At 49.0% G+C, this 13,219-nt stretch overlaps 1 protein-coding gene across 3 annotated transcripts in view; it reads left to right on the top strand.

Annotated features, from left to right (window-relative positions):
• The window catches only part of SLIT1 (slit guidance ligand 1), a 617,918-nt gene that overhangs the window by 515,662 nt on the left and 89,037 nt on the right, over nt 1–13,219 (top strand). For all 3 annotated transcript variants that reach the window (XM_068257843.1, XM_068257844.1, XM_068257845.1), the window contains 2 exons: nt 6,515–6,586; nt 6,693–6,764. In XM_068257843.1, the coding sequence (XP_068113944.1) occupies nt 6,515–6,586; nt 6,693–6,764 (144 nt within the window). The remainder of the gene's footprint in view (nt 1–6,514; nt 6,587–6,692; nt 6,765–13,219) is intronic.

Raw genomic sequence — 13,219 nt, 5'->3', positions numbered from 1 at the left:
GGAAACGTGCCCCGTAGTTGTATTTCCCCGGATCAGTGCAGGAAACGAGCCCCGTAGTTGTATTTCCCCGGATCAGTGCAGGAAACGTGCCCTGTAGTTGTATTTCCCCGGATCAGCGCAGGAAACGTGTCCCGTAGTTGTATTTCCCCGGATCAGCGCAGGAAACGTGTCCCCTAGTTGTATTTCCCTGGATCAGCGCAGGAAACGTGCCCCGTAGTTGTATTTCCCCGGATCAGTGCAGGAAACGTGCCCCGTAGTTGTATTTCCCCGGATCAGTGCAGGAAACGAGCCCCGTAGTTGTATTTCCCTGGATCAGTGCAGGAAACGTGCCCTGTAGTTGTATTTCCCCGGATCAGCACAGGAAACGTGCCCTGTAGTTGTATTTTCCCGGATCAGCACAGGAAACGTGCCCTGTAGTTGTATTTCCCCGGATCAGCGTAGGAAACGTGTCCCGTAGTTGTATTTCCCCGGATCAGCGTAGGAAACGTGTCCCGTAGTTGTATTTCCCCGGATCAGTGCAGGAAACGTGTCCCGTAGTTGTATTTCCCCGGATCAGTGCAGGAAACGTGCCCTGTAGTTGTATTTCCCCGGATCAGCGCAGGAAACGTGCCCTGTAGTTGTATTTCCCCGGATCAGCGCAGGAAACGTGTCCCGTAGTTGTATTTCTAGGGATCAGTGCAGGAAACGTGCCCTGTAGTTGTATTTCCCCGTCTCAGCGCAGGAAACGTGCCCTGTAGTTGTATTTCCCCGGATCAGCGCAGGAAACATGTCCCGTAGTTGTATTTCTAGGGATCAGTGCAGGAAACGTGCCCTGTAGTTGTATTTCCCCGGATCAGCGCAGGAAACGTGCCCTGTAGTTGTATTTCCCCGGATCAGCGCAGGAAACGTGTCCCGTAGTTGTATTTCTAGGGATCAGTGCAGGAAACGTGCCCTGTAGTTGTATTTCCCCGGATCAGTGCAGGAAATGTGTCCCGTAGTTGTATTTCCCCGGATCAGCGCAGAAAACGTGTCCTGTAGTTGTATTTCCCCGGATCAGCGCAGGAAACGTGTCCTGTAGTTGTATTTCCCCGGATCAGGCAGGAAACGTGCCCTGTAGTTGTATTTCCCCGGATCAGTGCAGGAAACGTGTCCCGTAGTTGTATTTCCCCGGATCAGCGCAGAAAACGTGTCCTGTAGTTGTATTTCCCCGGATCAGTGCAGGAAACGTGCCCTGTAGTTGTATTTCCCCGGATCAGCGCAGGAAACGTGCCCTGTAGTTGTATTTCCCCGGATCAGCGCAGGAAACGTGTCCCGTAGTTGTATTTCTAGGGATCAGTGCAGGAAACGTGCCCTGTAGTTGTATTTCCCCGGATCAGCACAGGAAACGTGCCCTGTAGTTGTATTTCCCCGGATCAGCGCAGGAAACGTGCCCTGTAGTTGTATTTCCCCGGATCAGCACAGGAAACGTGCCCTGTAGTTGTATTTCCCCGGATCAGCGCAGGAAACGTGCCCTGTAGTTGTATTTCCCCGGATCAGTGCAGGAAACATGTCCCGTAGTTGTATTTCCCCGGATCAGCGCAGAAAACGTGTCCTGTAGTTGTATTTCCCCGGATCAGCGCAGGAAACGTGTCCTGTAGTTGTATTTCCCCGGATCAGTGCAGGAAACGTGCCCTGTAGTTGTATTTCCCCGGATCAGCACAGGAAACGTGCCCTGTAGTTGTATTTCCCCGGATCAGCGCAGGAAACGTGTCCCGTAGTTGTATTTCCCCGGATCAGCGCAGGAAACGTGTCCTGTAGTTGTATTTCCCCGGATCAGTGCAGGAAACGTGCCCCGTAGTTGTATTTCCCCGGATCAGTGCAGGAAACGTGCCCTGTAGTTGTATTTCCCCGGATCAGTGCAGGAAACGTGCCCCGTAGTTGTATTTCCCCGGATCAGCGCAGGAAACGTGTCCCGTAGTTGTATTTCCCCGGATCAGCGCAGGAAACGTGCCCTGTAGTTGTATTTCCTGGGATCAGTGGAGGAAACGTGCCCCGTAGTTGTATTTCCCCGGATCAGTGCAGGAAACGTGCCCCGTAGTTGTATTTCCCCGGATCAGTGCAGGAAACGAGCCCCGTAGTTGTATTTCCCCGGATCAGTGCAGGAAACGTGCCCTGTAGTTGTATTTCCCCGGATCAGCGCAGGAAACGTGTCCCGTAGTTGTATTTCCCCGGATCAGCGCAGGAAACGTGTCCCCTAGTTGTATTTCCCTGGATCAGCGCAGGAAACGTGCCCCGTAGTTGTATTTCCCCGGATCAGTGCAGGAAACGTGCCCCGTAGTTGTATTTCCCCGGATCAGTGCAGGAAACGAGCCCCGTAGTTGTATTTCCCTGGATCAGTGCAGGAAACGTGCCCTGTAGTTGTATTTCCCCGGATCAGCACAGGAAACGTGCCCTGTAGTTGTATTTTCCCGGATCAGCACAGGAAACGTGCCCTGTAGTTGTATTTCCCCGGATCAGCGTAGGAAACGTGTCCCGTAGTTGTATTTCCCCGGATCAGCGTAGGAAACGTGTCCCGTAGTTGTATTTCCCCGGATCAGTGCAGGAAACGTGTCCCGTAGTTGTATTTCCCCGGATCAGTGCAGGAAACGTGCCCTGTAGTTGTATTTCCCCGGATCAGCGCAGGAAACGTGCCCTGTAGTTGTATTTCCTGGGATCAGTGGAGGAAACGTGCCCCGTAGTTGTATTTCCCCGGATCAGTGCAGGAAACGTGCCCCGTAGTTGTATTTCCCCGGATCAGTGCAGGAAACGAGCCCCGTAGTTGTATTTCCCCGGATCAGTGCAGGAAACGTGCCCTGTAGTTGTATTTCCCCGGATCAGCGCAGGAAACGTGTCCCGTAGTTGTATTTCCCCGGATCAGCGCAGGAAACGTGTCCCCTAGTTGTATTTCCCTGGATCAGCGCAGGAAACGTGCCCCGTAGTTGTATTTCCCCGGATCAGTGCAGGAAACGTGCCCCGTAGTTGTATTTCCCCGGATCAGTGCAGGAAACGAGCCCCGTAGTTGTATTTCCCTGGATCAGTGCAGGAAACGTGCCCTGTAGTTGTATTTCCCCGGATCAGCACAGGAAACGTGCCCTGTAGTTGTATTTTCCCGGATCAGCACAGGAAACGTGCCCTGTAGTTGTATTTCCCCGGATCAGCGTAGGAAACGTGTCCCGTAGTTGTATTTCCCCGGATCAGCGTAGGAAACGTGTCCCGTAGTTGTATTTCCCCGGATCAGTGCAGGAAACGTGTCCCGTAGTTGTATTTCCCCGGATCAGTGCAGGAAACGTGCCCTGTAGTTGTATTTCCCCGGATCAGCGCAGGAAACGTGCCCTGTAGTTGTATTTCCCCGGATCAGCGCAGGAAACGTGTCCCGTAGTTGTATTTCTAGGGATCAGTGCAGGAAACGTGCCCTGTAGTTGTATTTCCCCGTCTCAGCGCAGGAAACGTGCCCTGTAGTTGTATTTCCCCGGATCAGCGCAGGAAACATGTCCCGTAGTTGTATTTCTAGGGATCAGTGCAGGAAACGTGCCCTGTAGTTGTATTTCCCCGGATCAGCGCAGGAAACGTGCCCTGTAGTTGTATTTCCCCGGATCAGCGCAGGAAACGTGTCCCGTAGTTGTATTTCTAGGGATCAGTGCAGGAAACGTGCCCTGTAGTTGTATTTCCCCGGATCAGTGCAGGAAACGTGTCCCGTAGTTGTATTTCCCCGGATCAGCGCAGAAAACGTGTCCTGTAGTTGTATTTCCCCGGATCAGCGCAGGAAACGTGTCCTGTAGTTGTATTTCCCCGGATCAGGCAGGAAACGTGCCCTGTAGTTGTATTTCCCCGGATCAGTGCAGGAAACGTGTCCCGTAGTTGTATTTCCCCGGATCAGCGCAGAAAACGTGTCCTGTAGTTGTATTTCCCCGGATCAGTGCAGGAAACGTGCCCTGTAGTTGTATTTCCCCGGATCAGCGCAGGAAACGTGCCCTGTAGTTGTATTTCCCCGGATCAGCGCAGGAAACGTGTCCCGTAGTTGTATTTCTAGGGATCAGTGCAGGAAACGTGCCCTGTAGTTGTATTTCCCCGGATCAGCACAGGAAACGTGCCCTGTAGTTGTATTTCCCCGGATCAGCGCAGGAAACGTGCCCTGTAGTTGTATTTCCCCGGATCAGCACAGGAAACGTGCCCTGTAGTTGTATTTCCCCGGATCAGCGCAGGAAACGTGCCCTGTAGTTGTATTTCCCCGGATCAGTGCAGGAAACATGTCCCGTAGTTGTATTTCCCCGGATCAGCGCAGAAAACGTGTCCTGTAGTTGTATTTCCCCGGATCAGCGCAGGAAACGTGTCCTGTAGTTGTATTTCCCCGGATCAGTGCAGGAAACGTGCCCTGTAGTTGTATTTCCCCGGATCAGCACAGGAAACGTGCCCTGTAGTTGTATTTCCCCGGATCAGCGCAGGAAACGTGTCCCGTAGTTGTATTTCCCTGGATCAGCGCAGGAAACGTGTCCCGTAGTTGTATTTTCCCAGGTCAGCGCAGGAAACGTACCCTGTAGTTGTATTTCCCCAGATCAGCGCAGGAAACGTACCCTGTAGTTGTATTTCCCCGGATCAGCACAGGAAACGTGCCCTGTATTTGTATTTCCCCGGATCAGCGCAGGAAATGTGTCCCGTAGTTGTATTTCCCCGGATCAGCGCAGGAAACGTGTCCCGTAGTTGTATTTCTCCGGATCAGTGCAGGAAACGTGCCCTGTAGTTGTATTTCCCCGGATCAGCACAGAAAACATGCCCTGTAGTTGTATTTCCCCGGATCAGCACAGGAAAGATGCCCTGTAGTTGTATTTCCCCGGATCAGCGCAGGAAACGTGTCCCGTAGTTGTATTTCCCCGGATCAGCGCAGGAAACGTGTCCCGTAGTTGTATTTCCCCGGATCAGCGCAGGAAACGTGTCCCGTAGTTGTATTTCCCCGGATCAGCACAGGAAACGTGTCCCGTAGTTGTATTTCCCCGTCAGCGCAGGAAACGTGTCCCGTAGTTGTATTTCCCTGGATCAGCACAGGAAACGTGCCCTGTAGTTGTATTTCCCCAGATCAGCGCAGGAAACGTGTCCCGTAGTTGTATTTCCCCGGATCAGCGCAGGAAACGTGTCCCGTAGTTGTATTTCCCCAGATCAGCGCAGGAAACGTGCCCTGTAGTTGTATTTCCCCGGATCAGCGCAGGAAACGTGTCCCCTAGTTGTATTTCCCCGGATCAGCGCAGGAAACGTGTCCCGTAGTTGTATTTCCTTGGATCAGCACAGGAAACGTGCCCTGTAGTTGTATTTCCCCAGATCAGCGCAGGAAACGTGTCCCGTAGTTGTATTTCCCCGGATCAGCGCAGGAAACGTGTCCCGTAGTTGTATTTCCCCGGATCAGCGCAGGAAACGTGTCCCCTAGTTGTATTTCCCTGGATCAGCGCAGGAAACATGCCCTGTAGTTGTATTTCCCCGGATCAGCGCAGGAAACGTGTCCCCTAGTTGTATTTCCCTGGATCAGCGCAGGAAACGTGTCCCGTAGTTGTATTTCCCCGGATCAGCGCAGGAAACGTGCCCTGTAGTTGTATTTCCCCGGATCAGCGCAGGAAACGTGTCCCGTAGTTGTATTTCCCTGGATCAGCGCAGGAAACGTGTCCCGTAGTTGTATTTCCCCGGATCAGCGCAGGAAACGTGTCCCCTAGTTGTATTTCCCTGGATCAGCGCAGGAAACGTGTCCCGTAGTTGTATTTCCCCGGATCAGCGCAGGAAACGTGTCCCGTAGTTGTATTTACCCGGATCAGCGCAGGAAACGTGTCCCGTAGTTGTATTTCCCTGGATCAGCGCAGGAAACATGCCCTGTAGTTGTATTTCCCCGGATCAGCGCAGGAACTGTGTCCCCTAGTTGTATTTCCCTGGATCAGCGCAGGAAACGTGTCCCGTAGTTGTATTTCCCTGAATCAGCGCAGGAAACATGTCCCGTAGTTGTATTTCCCTGGATCAGCGCAGGAAACGTGTCCCCTAGTTGTATTTCCCTGGATCAGCGCAGGAAACGTGTCCCGTAGTTGTATTTCCCTGAATCAGCGCAGGAAACATGTCCCGTAGTTGTATTTCCCTGGATCAGCGCAGGAAACGTGTCCCGTAGTTGTATTTCCCTGGATCAGCGCAGGAAACATGCCCTGTAGTTGTATTTCCCCGGATCGCTGCAGGAAACGTGTCTCCTAGTTGTATTTCCCTGGATCAGCGCAGGAAACGTGTCCCCTAGTTGTATTTCCCTGGATCAGCGCAGGAAACGTGTCCCGTAGTTGTATTTCCCCGGATCAGCGCAGGAAACGTGTCCCGTAGTTGTATTTCCCTGGATCAGCGCAGGAAACATGCCCTGTAGTTGTATTTCCCCGGATCAGCGCAGGAAACGTGTCCCCTAGTTGTATTTCCCTGGATCAGCGCGCTCACACACCACTGAAGATTGTTACATTACACTCACCATGCGCCAGAATGTAATTGTTTCTCCCTCTCGTCCCCCCAGGATCCTGAGCTACAATTCTCTGCGCTGCATCCCTCCTCTGGCCTTCGAGGGGCTGCGATCCCTGAGACTGCTGTAAGTAGGAGTATTTGTTAGTGGCGCCCCCCTCTGGGCCTGCATGCCACACACCTGCACCCCACTGCCAGGGAATTACTGACATAAATTGCCTGATGTCTTCCAGATCCGTCCACGGGAACGATATCTCCACTCTGCCAGAAGGGATCTTCTCTGATGTCACCTCTCTGTCTCACCTGTGAGTATAACCTCGAGAGAAAGTCACCTCCAGGCAGACGTGTGCTGATATGTCACATGGAGCTGTCACCTGCCAAACGGAAAAGATCTGACGCAATAGATGCTCCTCTCCCCCCTCCCCTCTTCATAGTACAGGACAGGCTGCTCGTCCCCCCCCCCCCACCCCACCCCTCTCCATATTACAGGACAGGCTGCTCCTCTCCCCCCTCCCCATATTACAGGACACCTTCCCTCCACATATTACAGGACAGGCTACTCCTCTCCCCCCTCCACATATTACAGGACAGGCTGCTCCTCTCCCCCTCCCCATATTACAGGACACCTTCCCTCCACATATTACAGGACAGGTTGCTTGTTTTCTTAAAGAACTGGTCAGTTGGCATGTCAGAATTCTTAATTTACAGTGGGATGCGAAAGTTTGGGCAAACTTGTTAATTGTCATGATTTTCCTGTGTAAATAGTTGGTTGTTACAATAAATGTCAGTTAAATATATCATATACAGTGGGTTGCAAAAATATTCGGCCCCCTTGAAGCTTTCCACATTTTGTCATATTACTGCCACATAATCCAATCGAGAATCTGTGGCAAGATCTGAAAACTGCTGTTCACAAACGCTGTCCATCTAATCTGACTGAGCTGGAGCTCAGAAGGATTTCAGTCTCTAGATGTGCAAAGCTGGTAGAGACATACCCTAAAAGACTGGCAACTGTAATTGCAGCAAAAGGTGGTTCTACAAAGTATTGACTCAGGAGGCTGAATAATTACGCACACCCCACTTTGCAGTTATTTGTAAAAAATGTTTGGAATCATGTATGATTTTCGTTCCACTTCTCATGTGTACACCACTTTGTATTGGTCTTTCACGTGGAATTCCAATAAAATTGATTCATGTTTGTGGCAGTAATGTGACAAAATGTGGAAAACTTCAAGGGGGCCGAATACTTTTGCAACCCACTGTAGTATAAGTGTAAGGAAGTTTATTGGATTTACAGAACGTGTGGAATAATTGTTTAAACAAAATTAGGCAGGTGCATAAATTTGGGCACCACAAAAAAGAAATGAAATCAATATTTAGTAGATCCTCCTTTTGCAGAAATTACAGACTCTAAACACTTCCTGTAGGTTCCAATGAGAGTCTGGATTCTGGCTGAAGGTATTTTGGATCATTCCTCTTTAGAAAAACATCTCTAGTTCATTGAGGTTTGATGGCTTCCGAGCATGGACAGCTCTCTTTAACTCACACCACAGATTTTCAATTATATTCAGGTCTGGGGACTGAGATGGCCATTCCAGAATGTTGTACTTATTCCTCTCCATGACTGCCTTAGTGGATTTTAAGCAGTGTTTAGGGTCGTTGTCTTGTTGAAAGATCCAGCCCCGGGGCAGCTTCAGCTGTATCACTGATTCCTGGACATCGGTCTCCAGAATCTGCTTATACAGAGTGGAATCCATGCGTCCCTCTTTGACAAGATTCCCAGTCCCTGCACTGGCCTCACAGCCCCACAGCATGATGGAACCACCACCATATTTTACTGTAGGTAGCAGGTGTTTTTCTTGAAATGCTGTGTTGTATTTCCTCCATGCATAACGCCCCTTGTTATGCTCAAATAACTCCATTTTAGTTTTATCAGTCCACAGCACCTTATTCCAAAATTAAGCTGGCTTGTCCAAATGTGCTTTAGCATACAGCAAGCGGCTCTGTTTGTGCTGTGGGCGGAGAAAAGGCTTCCTCTGCATCACTCTCACATACAGCATCTCCTTGTGTAAAAGGCTCTGAATGGTTGAACGATGCACAGTGACTCCATCTGCAGCAAGATGATGTTGTACCCGTGTTTCCCCGAAAATAAGACACTGTCTTATATATTTTTTTCCTTCAAAAGATGTGCTAGGGCTTATTTTCGGGGAGGTCTTATATTTTGTAGGGGTATCGAAAACCCCCTTGTGTAGAGCCAGATCCCCCTAGTTGATGGCCAGATCCCCCACCCATCTTGTGTATAGCCAGATCCCCCCCCCTTTGTTTATTGCCAGATCCCCCCTTTATAACCGGAACCCCCTAATGTATAACTAAATGCCCCCTAGTTTATGGCCAGACACCCCCTTAATAGCCACATAACCCCCCTCCCTGCATAGCCAGATGCCACGCATAGGTCCCCGCCCCCCCCCCCCCCCCCCCCGCTTCCCCCGTGGCTGCTTTACCTCGTCCCGACCCCCTCCTTCACAAAGTCGCATCCCTGTGCTTATAGACAGTGCCCCAGCGGCATGATTCCAACCGCAGATCAGCGGTGAAGTCAGCTACAGCTTCATTGTAACAGTACTTCTGTATGCAGGAAGTAAACAGAGATGCCACTTCCTGTATACGGAGGCGCTGTTACAGTGAATCTGTAGCTGCCTTCACCGCAGATCTCAGCTGATTTCTGCCGGGGGTCGGACTATGAGCACGGGGATGCGACTTTCTGAAAGCGGGGCCAGCAGGAGGTAATGCGGCGCCGTAAGGGGGGGCTCGTGGGGGGGTCGGGACTGCCATTGCCACTAGGGCTTATTTTCAGGGAGGGCTTATATTTCAGGCATGCTGCCTGATAGCTGCTAGGGCTTACTTTGTGGGTAGGTTTTACTTTCGGGGAAACACGGTAGGTCTTTGGTGCTGGTCTGTGGATTGACTCCGACTGTTCTCACCATTCGTCACTTCTGTTTATCCAAGATTTTTCTTAGTCTGCCACTTCGAGCCTGAATTTGAACTAAGCCTGTGGTCTTCCATTTCCTCAATATGTTCCTAACTGTGGAAACAGACAGCTGAAATTTCTGAGACAGCTTTCTGTATCCTTCCCCTAAACCATGATGGTGAGCAATCTTTGTCTTCAGGTCATTTGAGAGTTGTTTTGAGACCCCCATGTTGCTATTCTTCAGAGAAAATTAAAAGAGGAGGGAAATGAACAATTGACCCCCATAAATACTCTTTCTCATAATTGGATTCACCTGCGTATGAAGGTCAGGGGTCACTGAGCTTACCAAGCCAATTTGAGTCCCAATAATTAGTTCTAAAGGTTTTGGAATCAAAATGGCAACAGTGCCCAAATTTATGCACCTGCCTAATTTTTTTAAAACAATTATTGCACACTTACTGTAACTTCAATAAACTTCATTTCACTTCTCATATATCACTGTGTGTGTCTCCTATATGATGTATTTAACTGACATTTTTTATCGTAACAACCAACAATTTATACAGGAAAATTATGATTATTAACCAGGTTGCCCAAACTTTTGCATCCCACTGTATATAGTCATAACTGGTTTTGATATCGGGAATAGTTTATATCCTTTAATTCTGTGACAGGATTAAATCTATGTTAGAGGCGCCCACACCCCCACGACGGCTGCAGACTTAGGCACTTTGTTATTGACCCGAGGAAGCAGGCCAGTACCTGTGAAACTCGTTTTTGTTTTTTTTTGTGCAGTATTACATTTTTTTCTACCCCATTGATAGAGGGTAAGATCGAATTACTTCTATATACTATGATGTAAAGTTATATTCTGGGCGCCTGTTAGCTATGAATTTAATGCAATCTTTTCTGTCAATCTGATCTTATCGAAACTATAATCGTTTTAAAGGGCACCATTACCAGACCTCTTTCTGTTGGCAGGAAGAGGGTGTAATGCCAGCGCAGAAGGCCGCTCTGATCAGCCACACGTGTGAGTCTGGCTGCAGCTCCGCGCACAGACGCCGCACATTGCGCCGGCGACCCTTGCGGCCTCACTTCAGTCACATCACGGTCTGCCGGCCGCACATCATACGTTGCACCGCAGCAGCGCGAACGCTTTCATCCCGCCACATATAGATATAACATTCTCATTTATTGCTCTTAATTCCTCATTAGCTGATTAGTACGCGTTGCTCAGCAGCGTCTCCCTTCATCAGGCCAGTTAATAACTCGCCGCCATTAATTGGGGAGGCCGCTTTAAGTTTGCGAAGCGAATGCCGCCCTTTCACCTCCACCTGCTCCGCTTTCTCTCCCTGCTTTTGTACTTGTCTTTCTTTGAGGCCGGTTTTTGTGCAGGTCACAAGGTAGCGCAGCCAAACCGGTTCTGTCTTTTCCTGGATCTTTGTTTTCGCTCGGCGCACGGAGTGGCGGCTTTCATAATTCAACAAAGAGGATTCATCCATTCTGCAGAGCAGCGCCAGGAATTCTTTTCTGTGCAGTGTGATTTATGACGGCGGAGGCTTCGGAGCCCCCCAGCAGCTAAACAAAGGCAGAACAGCAGCAAGCGAGTGCTTAGGTGTTACTGAACGTTAACACTGCCCTGAGCTATTCACACCGCTCAGCTGTTCCACAGCGCCACCCAGTGGCACGCCGCTCACGCCAGGAGCGCAGAACCTGCATTCTGCTCCTTTATAGTAGATGGAATGTTAAAAGCTATGGGATAAAATACCTAGAGCCTTTTATTACATTCTTTATCATTTCCCCCAAGGATATCTACTTTTGCTTTTAAATAATAAACGAGACAGAAATATATCTGTAAAGCTTAATATTATTATTTAGTATTTACATAGCATTGACATCTTCTGCAGCGCTGTACAGAGTATATAAATATTGTCTTGTCACTAACTGTCCCTCAGAGGGGCTCACAATCCAATCCCTACCATGATTATTTACATCATATCTCACAACAAAACATTTGTAAAGCTCTTTTCTCCTGTAGGACTTTTCAAAGCGCATAAGCTTGTATCAGATCAGTACATAGTGATTGGTTACAGGGGAAACGTTATGTGATCTTAAATGTCATACTAAACAGTGTTGGTTTAAACACCTCCAAGGTTGGAGCTGACTTGACTGGGTGTGGCAAGGTGTTCCAAAGAATAGGGGCGGCATGACAGCAGGTGAAGGCTCCAAAGGTCCAGTACAGAACATGTTGTTTAATATCAATGCATGGAGAAAATAGACACATTGTTTAAAGGGGGCTGCAGCTGTAAGAAATAGTGATTTGTACCAACAACAAGTAACATTTTATTATTCTCCCTGTAGTAAATTATAGCTAAATTTTACCAATAATTTAGTATCGCTAAACCTAAACCTATTTTCACACTTGCCCTCCCCCTACCGATGCCTAACGCTAACCACTTCCCCTGCCAATGCCTAACCCTAACCACTCCCCCCTCCAATTCCGAACCATAACCACTGCCAATGCCTAACGCCATAACCAACCCCCCTGCCGCTGTCTAAGCCTAACCACTCCCCCTGCCAATGCCTAACCCTAACCACTCCCCTTGCTGATACCTAACCATTACCACTCCCCTTGCTATTGCCTAACCAAACCCCCTGCCGATGCCTAACCCTAACCACACCTCTTGCCGATACCTATCCCTAACTACTCCCCCCACCAATTCCTAACCATAACCACCCCCCCTGCCGCTGTCTAAGCCTAACCACTCACCCTGCTAATGCCTTACCCTAACCACTCCCCCTGCTGATGCCCAACTCTGACCCCACCCCCCATGCCTAACCCTAAAGGTCTGCACACACAGTGAACAAAACAAACATACAATGTCATGGAAACGACTTTACTGGTGGCAAAGACAGACGTCGAGTCTTTCCAACAACATTGTCAGCACACTGATATTGCAAACGACCGAGTCATATAAATACCGCGCTCACAAGTGGAAGCGCCATTATGCACGACATGCATAGAACTTAGAGCAATGTCATTTAAACGACATTGTACACACAGGGCCAACTGCATGATATCTGCCCAACAGTTGTCTCAGTTGATCCACTGAATGCCAGATATCGGTCACTTGTCATTTGGCTACATTTTGTTGCATGATAGTCCTTTGATGCGGAGAAATCTGTAGTTTGTTGGACGTCTCAAACGACTTATGTTGATCCTCCTGTGTACATTACTTAAAGTGGACCTGAACTCCTGCACAGGACAGGAGGAAAAATAGAGAAATCCCCCCTGTATGTATTTAGAGAGATTAGCCTGTCTAATCCCCCCTCATCTGTGTCTAATTACAAGTTGTAATTTGTTCTCTCCCCTGTGTCACATGACTGCCACGGCATATGATGCAGATAAACCCATTTGAAAGCACCGGATGTTAACCCTATGTCTGCTTGCATGAAAGCAGGAAGTAGACACACTGCAGATTTATTGCAGGATTTGGATCGGCTGTAACAAAGAAATGTTTACTTTTTAAAGGTTATTATGCTGTTGCTTATGCTTTAGAGCAGAGGGGAAGTTCTGACACACACACACTATAGCGAGATGTACGCCATGATTTCAGCTCCCCTTGTTCTGTTAGTCCGGAGCTTTCTGACTTGTGAATGACAGTATATGGTATTTCTGACATAGAGCAACACACATATATATATATATATATATATATATATATATATATATATATATATGGGGTGAGAGGCTCCCTCTGTGGTCCGTTATATTCCTCATGTAACATGTTATTA

This window comes from Hyperolius riggenbachi, chromosome 10, assembly GCF_040937935.1.
Source record: "Hyperolius riggenbachi isolate aHypRig1 chromosome 10, aHypRig1.pri, whole genome shotgun sequence".
NCBI classification, from domain to species: Eukaryota; Metazoa; Chordata; class Amphibia; order Anura; family Hyperoliidae; genus Hyperolius; species Hyperolius riggenbachi.
The sequence above is the reverse complement of the archived record's forward strand: the minus strand, read 5'-3'. Positions and strand labels throughout refer to the sequence as shown.